The sequence below is a fragment of the Sordaria macrospora genome, chromosome 4 (assembly GCF_033870435.1).
Source record: "Sordaria macrospora chromosome 4, complete sequence".
NCBI classification, from domain to species: domain Eukaryota; kingdom Fungi; phylum Ascomycota; class Sordariomycetes; order Sordariales; family Sordariaceae; genus Sordaria; species Sordaria macrospora.
In genome coordinates, this window is record NC_089374.1 from 4,030,609 (window position 1) to 4,043,362 (window position 12,754).

General features: G+C 55.4%; 4 protein-coding genes across 4 annotated transcripts; 1 reads left to right on the forward strand and 3 right to left on the reverse strand.

The window, feature by feature from the left end:
* Positions 1-1,488: 1,488 nt before the first annotated feature.
* On the forward strand, positions 1,489-5,120 carry SMAC4_09424 (uncharacterized protein). The gene is made up of 3 exons (XM_066090950.1): positions 1,489-1,726; positions 1,850-4,327; positions 4,407-5,120. The coding sequence occupies exons 1-3, from the start codon at positions 1,646-1,648 to the stop codon at positions 4,992-4,994; spliced, it is 3,147 nt and encodes a 1,048-aa protein (XP_065946931.1). The 5' UTR covers positions 1,489-1,645; the 3' UTR covers positions 4,995-5,120.
* Positions 5,121-5,395: 275 nt separating this feature from the next.
* SMAC4_13668 (uncharacterized protein) lies at positions 5,396-9,127 on the reverse strand (the record flags this gene model as incomplete). The annotated part of the gene is made up of 1 exon (XM_066091531.1): positions 5,396-9,127. The coding sequence occupies one exon, from the start codon at positions 9,125-9,127 to the stop codon at positions 5,396-5,398; it is 3,732 nt and encodes a 1,243-aa protein (XP_065946932.1).
* Positions 9,128-9,423: 296 nt separating this feature from the next.
* On the reverse strand, positions 9,424-10,863 carry SMAC4_13670 (uncharacterized protein; the record flags this gene model as incomplete). Its single annotated transcript, XM_066091532.1, has 1 exon — positions 9,424-10,863. One exon carries the CDS (start codon positions 10,861-10,863, stop codon positions 9,424-9,426), a length of 1,440 nt encoding a protein of 479 aa, XP_065946933.1.
* A 223-nt stretch (positions 10,864-11,086) lies between these two features.
* On the reverse strand, positions 11,087-12,137 carry SMAC4_09800 (uncharacterized protein; the record flags this gene model as incomplete). Its single annotated transcript, XM_003343178.1, has 2 exons — positions 11,087-11,412; positions 11,453-12,137. The coding sequence occupies 2 exons, from the start codon at positions 12,135-12,137 to the stop codon at positions 11,087-11,089; spliced, it is 1,011 nt and encodes a 336-aa protein (XP_003343226.1).
* Between the last annotated feature and the right edge of the window lie 617 nt (positions 12,138-12,754).

Sequence of the window (12,754 nt, forward strand, 5' to 3'; positions counted from 1 at the left end):
GCCTATTAAATGCCGACTTTGTTCATATCACTATCACCGGCGACGCTTCCGTATAAAGGTAGGTAGTCGTAGGTGTTATGCCAAACCCTGGAGACCGACCGCCGTGTGATTGTATAGTGCAATGGGCCCTAGTCACGATAGGTACCTCTACATGGAACTTATAGGCGTACCTAGGTTCTCATCGAGGCGTGGGTTTCTACATGTACACTAGGTTAGCAGATGCACCAACACAGACGGGTCGAGATCCCGAAATTCAATTTCGGCGTTTTTCGTGCTTGTGGATATCAAGACCACGCTTTTGTAACCACCTCTAGACAAAACACCTGAGTCCATGTAGGGGTCTGGTAGCGCCTGGCAGGGCAGCAAGAGGAGCAAGTGCATCTCTCGGTAGGTAGTAACCGCAACGGTTTAGAGCATACGACCCTACCAGACGTGCAAGCACTGCAATACTACCCTGTACCAACAACCAACAACCGTACCGCCTGGACTGGAACGTTTTAAGCGACCCTGAGTGGGTGCAGGCATCTTTCATGCACCCCTGAGCAACACTGAACACCAAACACAATTAGGGCACTGCTCTTAATTTTGTATGCTAGACTCACCGGTGCGGCACGTCTCATGCCCTACGGGAGGCGGAAGTAGGCGTTAAAAAATAACAACAACTACTAAACACCAAACCCTGAAATTGTCCGGATCCATACAGGTGATTTTCGTGATTTTCACACCCAGCAAGGACACTCTAGTGTAACTAGATACCGTAGTATGTGGCAACCCACTACCTAAAGAGTTGCAACAAAGTAACAATTTCAGAATGGAGAAAAAGACAGATCCAGAACTAAAACTGCCTATGGAGATGCTCGAGATGCTCGTTGCCGGTAGCGGAGGAGGAACATACCTAGTTGCCACTTCATGATCCTTCCATGTTACCAACTAAGTTGGGAGGTCCGGGCCTTGGATATCGTTCGACGGAGCGTGCATATACTACATTGTCGAGTTGTAGTAGACCCTCGGTACCTAAGGTACCCTGAAACGTGGTGTTGATGTGATGATGAAGCACACATCTTTGAAAACTCTGCAAAGATAACCTCCACTGGAAGGTACCTACCTACCTACCTCAGCCTAGAGGCATCATGTTGGTGATTTGCCCCTACTAGAACTACTCGCTAGAGGTCTAGTCGGGTCCAAAGTCGTAGGCGACTATCTCGAGGGTCGAGACTTTCCAACGTGGGCGGCTGCGGCAACGCTTCCGTGGATCCGACTCCGAACGAACCCGCGAGCATTCCATTCCTCCCTAGTCCGAGAGGGAGGCAGGTGAGAGCAGACCTAGGTAGAGGTAATTTGCATGTGGTTGGCAATCGGAGCATATCCCAGGGGTATCCAGAGCTACCTAGGGACTGGGCCCTGCCTTGCCTTGCCTGCGTCGTCGAACAAGAACTTCATAAACCATAGAGGGAGACGACAGCTCTACATGTACTAGAGTTGCCGCAGACACTCACTCCTCGCCGAGACACTCACTCCTCAAGTCGCCGAGAGAGAGCTGAGCTGATTCACTCATCATTTCGATCCTTCTCTCTCTCTCCTTACAACACGCCGCTACCTTGGCCAAACTCCAAATCACCGGCAACACTCCATTGCAACGCAACATATGCGGTGGTTAACTCTGGCGGTGGCCGTTGCCGCCACCGTGACTCAGGTCACGGCAAAAGCTGTGTTTGCCCATTTTATGGTATGTACCTCTATGAACGAGATTCCAGTCCGCCCTCCTCGTTGACTTGACTGCATTCTGGCCCACATTGAATGTTGTATATACCTTGAAAAAAAGCCGTGATGCTAACTTTTTGTGGTAAAGATTGGCAACACAGAGAACTACACCACAAGCGACTGGCTGGATGACATGCGTCAAGCCAAGAAGGCGCACATTGACGCCTTTGCCTTGAACATGGCCCACGGCGAAGAGACCAACGAGAAGTCGCTCGCAGCCGCGTTCTCCGCCGCCGCGAGCGAGGGCATGCAGCTCTTCTTCTCGTTCGACTACGCCGGCAACGGGCCCTGGCCCAAGCAAACGGTGATCGAATACATTGCAAAGTATGGTTCGAGCAGCGCCTATTTCCACCACAACGGGAGGCCTTTTGTCTCGACTTTTGAAGGACCCGACCAGGCCGACGACTGGATCGACATCAAGAGCCAAACGTCCTGCTTCTTCATGCCCGACTGGTCTTCCCTGGGGGCCAAGAAGGCCATGGCTGCCGGCGGCGGCGTCGCGGACGGGCTCTTCTCGTGGGCAGCGTGGGCGTGGGGAGACTGGGACATGTACACGTACACGGACGCTTCGTACGCCCAGTACATGAACGGGAAGCCGTACATGATGCCGGTCTCGCCCTGGTTCTACACCAACCTGCCGGGTTACAACAAGAACTGGCTCTGGCGCGGCGACCGGGCGTGGGGCGACCGCTGGATCCAGGCGCAGTGGTGGCAGCCCGAGTTCATCCAGATCATCTCGTGGAACGACTACGGCGAGTCGCACTACATCGGCCCGGTCCGGAAACACGCCATGGGCGCTTTCGACATTGGCAGGGCGCCGTACAACTATGCCACTCTGCCCCATGACGGCTGGCGCGATATCCTGCCGTTCGTCATCGACATGTACAAGAACAACGTCGCCACCATTGACCATGAGCGGCTCGTGACCTGGTACACGTTGGTCGATCCGACCAGGTGTAACCACAACGGAACCGTTGCCAATACTGCTTCTCAGCTGCAGCAGGAATTCGAACCCGAGGAGGTGATGGACAACAAGATCCACTTCGCTGCCCTGCTGAAGGGCAAGCCGGACAAGGTGCTCTGCGACGTTGGCGGCTCCATCACCACCGGCAAGTTCTACCAGGGTCCCGACAACGACGGGACCGGCATGTATCTGGGTGAGTGCGACAAGGAGGGAGGGACCGGGATAGTCCGGGTCATCGTCACAAGAGGCCAGACGACCATTACAGTCTTCGGCGACGCCATCTCCAGCGACTGCTCGCGCTGGAACGGTTTCACAAACTACAACGCGCACGTGGCGAGCGGGTTTTCCACGGCCGTCGTCAACGCCCAAGCGGCCGATATCAGCCAGGCCGTCTGCGTCAACGGAACCGGCATGCACGTCGTCAAGGACCTCTGCGAGTTCACCTGCTCGCTGGGATACTGCCCCCAGACCGCCTGTGTCTGCACCCGGCTGGGCAAGCAGCCTACTCTGCCCAAGGCCAGCGGCGTCCAGGGGCACCCCATAGGAAACCTAGACGCGAGCGTCTCGGGCTTGTGTTCCTTTGCCTGCAGCTATGGCAAATGCTCCGACTTTGGCAAGTACTGCTCCACCACCAAGATGCCACTGAACGTTCGGCCGCAGTCCCTTTTCGAGCCGCTATACTGCGACGCCGGCCTGGCGCGCGATGGACAGGAGTACTTTAACGAGCTCTGTGGGTTCACCTGCAAGCACGGGTACTGCCCGATCCGGCGCTGCATCTGTTCCGTCGGATGGGGATTCGCCAACATCCTCGACCCCTTCGAAACGTCCACGGCCAAGCCTCTATCTGGCGTGGAGGACTATGGCCTCTGCAGCTTCGCCTGCCAGCGCGGTTTCTGTCCTAACGACGTCTGCTTCGAGAACGGTGAGTTCGACGACTGGTGGCTCTGGGGCGAGCACTATAACCCGATTGAGGACATATACATCGACGACGAGGACATTGACCGTCTAGACTGCGACCCTGCCCAGGCGCCGCGGACGTTGGACGATCTTGCCAAGTCGGCTGAGACTCTGTCAACCCCTTCCCAATGCTGGGATCGGTGGGCGATGGAGATCCTGATTAAGACGCTCTTGGGCATCGGAAGCGAGTACCAGGAGAGCCTCAAGGGATACGACAAGCTGTTTTCCACCTATGAAAAATATATCAGGGAGAGCGTCGGCCCGCAGCTGGAGCATTTCGCCCATCCAGGAAATATGAAGTCCCCCGGGCTCAAGTACTTTGACTGTGTGGTGTCGATCAACGGAAAGAAGTACAGGGACAAACAGGACTGTCAGTACATTGTCCTGGAGAGGCTGCCGGTTGATAACTGGCACATCGACTATACCTTGCGTGATGCAGAGGGTTTCTTTGCCGAGGTCGACGAGAAGCTGGGGATAGCGAAGGAATGGATCACTTTCGGCGAGTGGGCACTGGAGAAACAGTGCGACGACTCCATGTATGGTGACGATGGAGCTCATATATGGAACCCCGGTAGACCAGGAATGAGCTGCAAACCGAAGATCACGAGCATGAGCAACTTTCCTATAGCTATCGCTGAGGACAAGGTAAGTGTTGAAACCGACTTGCATGCACGTTTCCAAAAAAAAAACAAAAAACAAGCGCTGACATGGTTTACGTAAACAGATCGAGGTCCCCAACCCCAAATTGGTGTTGGAGGCCGCCATGGCCAACATGACAAATCTGGTTTACAGCCTGCTAACCGGGCACTTTCTGGTGTCTACGTCGCTCAACGAAGTCGACAGCGCCGACATTGTCACGGCGGCCAGCATGCCCGTTTTCATGCTACAGCAAGCGGTCGACGCCATGAACAGCATCAAGAAGACGGGAGCCGACATCATCAAGCAAAACAAGAAGAAGCTCATCACCTTCATCCTGAGCATCGTGCTGATGGTGCTTCCCATCATTGGCGAGATTGGCGGAGCCCTGATTGGCGGCATGGCCATGGTCGCACGCATCATCACCCTGATCGACATTGCGGGCAACGTCGGGATGACTGCCTATGACATTGTCGAGGACCCGCAGTCGGCGCCCTTTGCCATCATGGGCATGCTGATGGGCTTCGCAGGAGGTACGAGGTCCGAGAAGGACTTGGCGGCTGCTGGCAAAGCACGCAAGGCCATGCCTGACTCTGCCGTTACAAAGCTCGGCAAGGTCTTTACCGAGAATGACAGGAAGGTCCAGAATATCATCAATGCCTGTAGGTGGAAATGATAGGGGAGTTAATCTAGGTTGGGCCAAGCGGCAGAAAACTAAGGTAAAGAAGGGCATCTTACATGGCTAGAAGATATGTGGTAGCAGGATCAAGAAATATATGAGCCCAGAGATTTGGTTGTTGTTGTTGTTGTTGTTATTTTTAACGTCTACTTCCGCCTCCCGTAGGGCATGAGACGTGCCGCACCGGTGAGTCTAGCATACAAGATTAAGAGCAATGCCCTAACTGTCCACCAAAACCATTAATCCGGGGGCAAACCGAGGCCTATTGCCAGTGTAGATCATGTGTTGCCCATAGCGTAAACGCGGCACAACACTTATAATTGAATCGCCCAGTGGGCGAGCCGCCAGTATATGACGGAACCTGTAGCACAAAAGAAAAGATAAAAGAAATGACAAAATCACTCCTCTCCGTTCTCACTCTCGCTCTCCTCCTCCCGCAAGGCCTCCTCCCGTCTCCTTGCACGGTGAACTAGCCTGTCCAAGTCCACCGTAACCCTCTCAATGTCGTGGCCATGGCCAACCTCCACCCCTCTACTCCGTAAAAACCCCGTAAGGTTGTCAGCGGCGCCACCGCCGTCAGTGTGCTGTTGCCAGAGTGTCTGGCGCCACGCCTTTCTCGTGCAAGTCCATGAAAAGAAGTGCGAGGTCTGGATTCTAGCGATGAAGCGCTGCCAGTAAATTCCAATAGCAAGGGAGAGATTCTCCCGTGTAGCCGCTTCGCCCGTGACCGGGGAAACTGCATATGCCTTCCTGCAGAAAAAGGGATGGAAGGGATTCTTCCAGCTTCCACAGAAGCATGTCAGCAGGGCGTCCTCGTGCTCGAAGCACTGGTGGTAGTCCTTGAAGTCTCCGTGGCCAGACGTGGCCGCGAGGAGGTGGTGTAAAGAGCGTCTGTCCAGCTCTTTTAGTTCGTCGTTAGGCTGGATAGAGACCCCCAACTGGTAGTCTGCATAAGACTCTGGCTTGTTCGTGGCCCACCATGCCTTGAAATCCGTACGCGCCGCCCTCTTAGCAAGCCGCCTTGAGTGCGCAAGGATAGCCGAGCCTTCATTGACTACCTCTCCCCCTTCAGCACCCGCCTTAGCGAGTTTGTCAGCAATCTCGTTGCCCGTGATGCCCTTGTGGCCAGGAACCCAGCGGACGTCCACCAGACTGGGGCCATAGCCCTTGCGGGTGGCACGGAAATCAAGGAAAGCCGCTTGTGATGACGCAGCTGGGGTTCCCCGGAGCCCTCTAATGACGGACGTGTTATCGAGGCATACCGTAATGCGTGGCCGGGCTTGTGCCTCCGGGAAGAGCGCCACAGCGGCCTTGAGACCATGCCGCGCGCCTTCCGCCTCCGCATCGAAAACTTCCGCTTGTTCTAGCTGACCGCATCCGCGGCCGAGTTCTGTCTGTCCTTGAAAGATTACGTAGCCAAAGCCTACGCACTCGCCCTCTGGTCTTTCCTCGGCGTCGGGGTCCTCCGCGTGCGCTGGGGGGCCCATCTGCTTAGCTATCATAGAGCCGTCGGTGTAAACGACAATCTCCGAGGGATCTCGTTGGAGAAGCCATTCTTTGAAATCCTTGGCAGCCCTGTCCTTAGACGTGGGCGCTGGATCTTTGTGAGTGTCTCCGTTATAGACGGGCGGCTGTAGAACAGGCCGCGGGAAAGGCAAGGCGAGCTGTGCAGCCGTCTGTAGAGTTGTAGGGCGGCGAGGCAGGCCGTGCGGCGTCATTCGGGGTTCCGAGAGACGCGGGACGAGCGGGTGGGCAGGATCTAAGGTGAGGAGGCGCACAGCGTGCCGCCGCCGGGCCGCTTCTAGAAGAAGGGGGACGGGAGGCAGGCTAGCTTCGCGGTAGAGAATGGCAAGGCGCATCGTTCTCCACACCGGTAAGCTGGCGCGGATGGCAATGTTAACCGCAGTCTGGACTTTATGGACGAGGTCCGCCAGTCCATTGCTAACAAGCGGAAACTCCCCTTGTTTACGATGAAGAGCGTGCTTCTTATGGCCTGGCCACCAGATTTCAGAGCCAAATAGGGCCTTTGGCAGGACGACAGCCTTCATAGCCTTCACTATGGAGCCTGGAGGGGCGCCGTGGTAGACTCTGTTGAGACCACGTATGTGGTGGACTACCTGTTTGGCGGAGGCGAGCCTGTGCTCAATGTGGTGCTTCCAGTTCAGCTTGCTGTGGAGCCAAATCCCCAGCCAACGCATTGCCGGCTGTGCAGCCACCTCGACTCCTCCGTGTGTAATGGTTGGGAAAGGCGCAGTTTGTCTTTTCCTGGAGAAAAACTGAATTTCGGTCTTGTCCGGGGAGAACTCAACAGCGTTGTCTACTCCCCACCGGACCATGGTGTCTAGCTCTCGTTGAGCCTTCTCTGCAACCTCTTCGTTCGAGGAGCCAGTAACAAGAACTGCACAATCGTCTGCATATCCAAAATGCTGCGTTTCGCTCTCCCCGAGGCGGTGGACCGGCTCTGTGTAGAGCAGGTAGATGATTGGCGATGCAGGTGAGCCCTGAGGGAGCCCGCATCTGAGACGGCGCATAGGTGTGGTCACCCCTGGGTATCGAACGCAGGCCATGCGGTCTGTCATAAAAGACTCAATCCAGCGGACCACGCAATCCGGCCACCCTTGCTCCCGCAAACGTAAGACCAGCCTATTCACTAGGACGGCATCAAAGGCGCCTTTGACATCCATGGCTACAAGTGCAGCAACGAGTCCCTTGTCGAGTGCAGCTTCGATATCGTGAAACAAAGCTTCCACAATGTCAACGGCCGAACGCCTTGGAAGGGCGCCAGCCTGCTGGGGATTCAAGACCTCGTTAGAAATGGCCGTCCAAGCAATCCGCCTGCCAATAAGGCGTTCGATGCCTTTTCCAAGGCAGGACAGGAGTGAGATGGGCCGCCATCCCTTGGCCGTCGTTTGGTCTTTCCCAGGTTTCGGTATCATAACCACTTCCGCCTGTCGGAAGACTTGGGGGTGGTAGCCGGTGGCGACGCAGCCCTGATAGAGCCGCAAGACAGGGTCTTTGATCGCTTCCCAGGACGCTTTCAACATACGGACGGTAATACCGTCGGTGCCTGGGGACGTGTTGCCAGAACCGCAAAGTGTTTTGTAGACTTCATCCGCGTGTACGACGGACGACCAGGGTAGGCGACGGCGTGGTACCGTGGGTACCCAGCCAGTTCCGAGGTCTTCCTCTTCGCTGTTCCTTTCTAGAAGGGCCGTGCGGAGCGCCTCCGCCTTGGCTTCTGGCTCGATCACGGTCTGCCCATTGATGACTAGTGGGGGGGCCTCCATCCGGTCGCGGGGTTTGTGCCACGCCACGATCCGAAAAATGTCCTTGTCGTCTCGCGCTTTCGTGATAAGGTCGTCGAAGAACAGCTGCTTTGCTTCTCTGACTATCCTCTTAAACTCTTGCCGAAGAGCTTCTATCCGTTGGGGGATGGGATTCGGATTGTTGTGCCGATAGTTGCGGAACATTCTGGAGGCCTGCGTACACGTTTTATTCCACCACTTTGCGTTTTTCTCAGGTCTTGATGGCCTGCAAGAGATTTGGAGGGCCTCTGTAAGGACGTTGCAGAGGGCTCCGGCGAACTCGTCGAGCCTTTCCGGGGAGTTCTCGCCTGCAGGGAGGAGCGGGACCAAACCCATGACAAACGAAACGTTTTCGGCATATAGTTTAATAGCCTCTGGGTCTTCTCGAAGGACCAGTCGACGGCGAGGAGGCTCTACCGGTTGGATAGGGATGTCCGTAATGCAGACTTGGTGGTCAGAGCCGCAGTCCGCCTCTGGAGCAATTCTTGTTGAGCAGAGTGGTATGTTCGTAAAGGTAAGGTCGATAGTATTACCGCAGTTGTGGGTAGGAACGCCAGGGGCTGTCAGCAAATCCAGGCCATGCTCTGTAACGTAGTCCACAATTCGCGTGGCACCTTCTGATGTTTCCGCGCCAGGTTGCCAGGAGTGGTGTTTGGCATTGAAGTCGCCAGCGAGGAGTGTCCTTGTCGTTGGTCGCCAATTTTGCAGTAGCTCGAGGGCCGAAATGTCGTTTGACCGGCGGTAAATATTAACGAAAGTGACACCCTGCGTCTCTACCCATAGCAGATCTCTGGTATGGCCGAGAGTGTACCCTCCTGCTGTCATTCCCTTACGAACGTTCGTGGCGACGCGTGGGTGGGTAGTAGTCTCCTTTGTCCATGTGCGGACAGGAGTGTAAAGAGCGTGAAGAGCGTAAAGAGCGTAAAGAGGGTGCCCGGGAATACCAAAGCGGCCCTCGTGGAACCACGCTCGTGGCTCTTGGATCATAATCACGTCCGCTCCAGCCCCACTAGCAGCTTGGAGGGCAATTTTGTGCGTGTCGCGTGCTCGTGCTACATTAGCCTGAAGGACACGTAGTCTAGAACTGTTCAGGCTATCGCGAGAGAGGGTCGGCTGTCCGCTCATTGGCCATCGGCCCTCTTGGAGGGCGTTTTGTGGCGGCTAGAACGACGGACTGCGTTATCCGAGGACGCGTACCCGCTCAACTGGACTAGTATCATGTCCTCATCAGCTGGGGGCTGGCTCTGGTCAGAGCTGTTGGAGTTCTCAGGGCCGGAGGGAGCGGAACCATGGCTAGACAGCTCGTCGGGAGACGTGGGGGTGTTTTGCTGGTTGTCGGAGGGGGCGGCGCGGTCGTATTTCTCGGTGAAGAGAATGCCACCTTTACGGCGAATCTCTCGCTGTTGATCAGGTGTTGGGCGGATGATGGTATCTCTTTGGCGTCTCGGGCGCATAGGACACTCGACGTGGGTGGACTCAAAAGGGCCACAGCAGTTGGCGCATTGAGTGTGACGGTCACATTCTCCGTGAGCAGTACGTCCGCATTGTGGGCATTTTGCAGCGCGAGCGCACCCTCTACGGCCATGCCACCCAAAGCATTCGGTGCATTGGTCCAGTGGGCGGCGTTTCTGGACGAGGCGGCTGACGTTGCTAACGTCGAAAAGGCGGAAGGGAGAGACAGGCCTATCAAAGGAGATAAGCCAGGTTGCATAGGCCTCGCCAGGGTGGTAGGACTGGGAGGGACGGAGGGCGACAGGCTCTTGGCCGGTTTGGACGAGAACCTCGTCCTTGATGGCGGTGGTAGTGTCGACAGGGACCATACCGAGTCGCATCGTCATAGGCACATTCGGGACGGCATAGGTGACCCATTTCTTGGGCACTTCGACTTGGACGCAACCAAAACGGGCACTGATCTCGTCCTTATGGGCCATGAGGGTCTGTCGGACAGCGTCATCCTTGGGCACGAGGGCAAAACCAGTAGGGACCGTATGGCAGCCAGGGATGTCGGTGGGGGCGAGGCGGAGGAATGTTTGCACTTCTTTGCGAATGGCAAAGACATCTGTGTTGGCGAAAGGGGAGTCCCTATCCAGTCGAAGAAAGACGCGGCCGTCACTCTGGGGTACGGCAGCCTTGCGGGTAAGGCTGGAGCGGGGAGTGGAGCGGGAGGCCGAGGCGGAGGTGGACTCTGTACCGCGGGCGGCAGCATCCGCGTAGGAGATGGGTCCCTTTCCCTTGCTGGCAGAGGGAGTGGAGACCTTTTTGCCGGCTGGGGCAGACGTAACCGGGGTGGGCGAGGGAGGTGAGGCAGAGTTTTTCTCCGCTTTGGCGAGAGCTTCAGAGATGAGGGTCTCAGCGAAAGACGTGATGGGGCCGGAAGCAGCAGAGGTGGCGGTGGTGGCGTGAGCAGGACGGGCTTCCTCGTCCGCAGTTCGGGCTCTCTTGGCCGACTGCGCCGTCGTGGAGGGCGGGGGCAGGACGAAAATGGAGTCCGGCAGAGGTGTAACCGGTATTATAGCCGGCGGCGGTGGTGGGGGGGCCCCAGAGGGCGAAGGCGTAGACATTTTAATGTTGTGAATGTTTGGATATCGACCGTGAAAACGGCGATTTAGGTGGTGTTAGTGATTTTGCGGGCAACCAAGAGTTAGCACTAACACTTGGCGCCAAGGGTTTTTGTTGTAGGAGGAAGATGTTCTCGTTGCTGCTTCGTGTAGGGGCCGCGCTTCTTGTTAGCTTGTACTTCATGCCATTCAGATTCCAGGATTGCTAATTCTGCATCTGGGATATCTAGGTCGCTGTCTTCGTCAGCGTGTGTGGGTTGGGACCGGGACGGCGTCGCAGGGGGGACGTCCCCCATAGGTTCCTGCGTCGCCGCGGTTTGCGTCTGCTGGAGGAGTTGGTGCTGTAGGACCTCTTCGGCCGGCTGGGTGGCTTCAGGCTGGCTCGGGGCTGGTGTTCCGTCGATTGATACCGGTTCCGCCTGCTGGGCGAATACGTGATCTTGTTCGCTGCGGACAACTCCTTTGCCAGCTCCTCTGCCTCGAGGTTGTCAATGAGCGCCCACGGCACGCCATGGGCAATCACCGAGACGGTACGGAACGCAACCTTTGCATCTTTGTGGAGTGTGTGTCACCCAGGCTTGGTTCTGCAGACACCACTTCCTCCCTTCTTCTCCAAATGTGATAATGTAGTCTCCGCTGAGACGCAGCTTCGTGACCGCTCTGGCGTCGGCCTTGGGGAACTTCTGATTAATCACTTTCACAATATCGCTGGCCGTACGCCTCTCCTGCTCAGCAGTGAGTGGCTTATCGTTCAGTTTGACCGTGAGGCATCGTTCGGCTCGAAGGGGGACAAATGCCTGGGTGCCCATCGGGGCGAGGTGGGATCTCTTCAGACCCGTCGGTCGGGCGTTCGGGCCCGTGACTACGGTAGCCCAAGTCTTCGGGGGGGTCGCTTGCTTCTTTGCAATGTCGGCGACCATCTTCTTTAGCTCGTCCATGTCATTCCGAAGCTGCTCGGTGTGGAGTTGAGGCGCCCAGCCTCGTGCACGCAGGATGTCCTTCGCGATTTCAAAAAGTCTTTCCGCCCACGCCGCGCGAGCGTCTTGTGGGCTATTAACACCGGGGAAATTCATAGCCTCGAGGATAAACTTCTCCGCATCTTCCTGAGGGGGTTTTGGGCCCGCAGGGACTTCTGGCTCGGCGCCGCCGGCCGTCATTGTCGTCGTCGGTGTTCCGGCCACGAGATTTCCGGGCGCGTGCCGGCTCGTCACCAGACCGCCACCGGTGCTCCCGTCCGTCGCGACACCCGCGTCTTCGATGCGCAATTGATGTGGCATCGTAGATACGGGTAATCGAACGTCCTGAACACGATTCTGATGTCAAAAATGATTTTGCTGTCGTCGTCGACCAAGAACCCGCGTTTCAACGTCTTGCGAACTTTTATTCTACTTATCGTTAAATGAAGCGTTATTTACCCTTTACCAACGCCCCGTTAACGCTATAATATTAATTATACAAATTTACATGCACTCCCTCCTGAATAATGGTTAAGAGATATTTATATTTATTTTATTTAAGGATAAGCTCTTTTACGCGCTTATTTCTTTAAGTAAATTATTTTACGAAATTAAGAAGGAAACAACGTTGTGATTTTGGAAAGGCGAAGATATTGCAACGTTAGGAGTGGTAAAATTCGAAAATATGTTAATATTATTACTATTAAAGGCGGAAGGTATATTAGTATTTTAAATTCCGGACGCCGAAAATACATTAGTATTATAATTACCAAAAGAAGAAAGTATATCAGCATTCTAAATTCCAAATACCAAAGGCATATTAATATTGTAGTTATTAAAAATGATAAACGTATTAGTATTATAAGTACTAAAGATTGAAGGCGGATATTTGAGACAGCTGACACTATCTGGGCTGCCACATGCCTGCTATTAAGGCT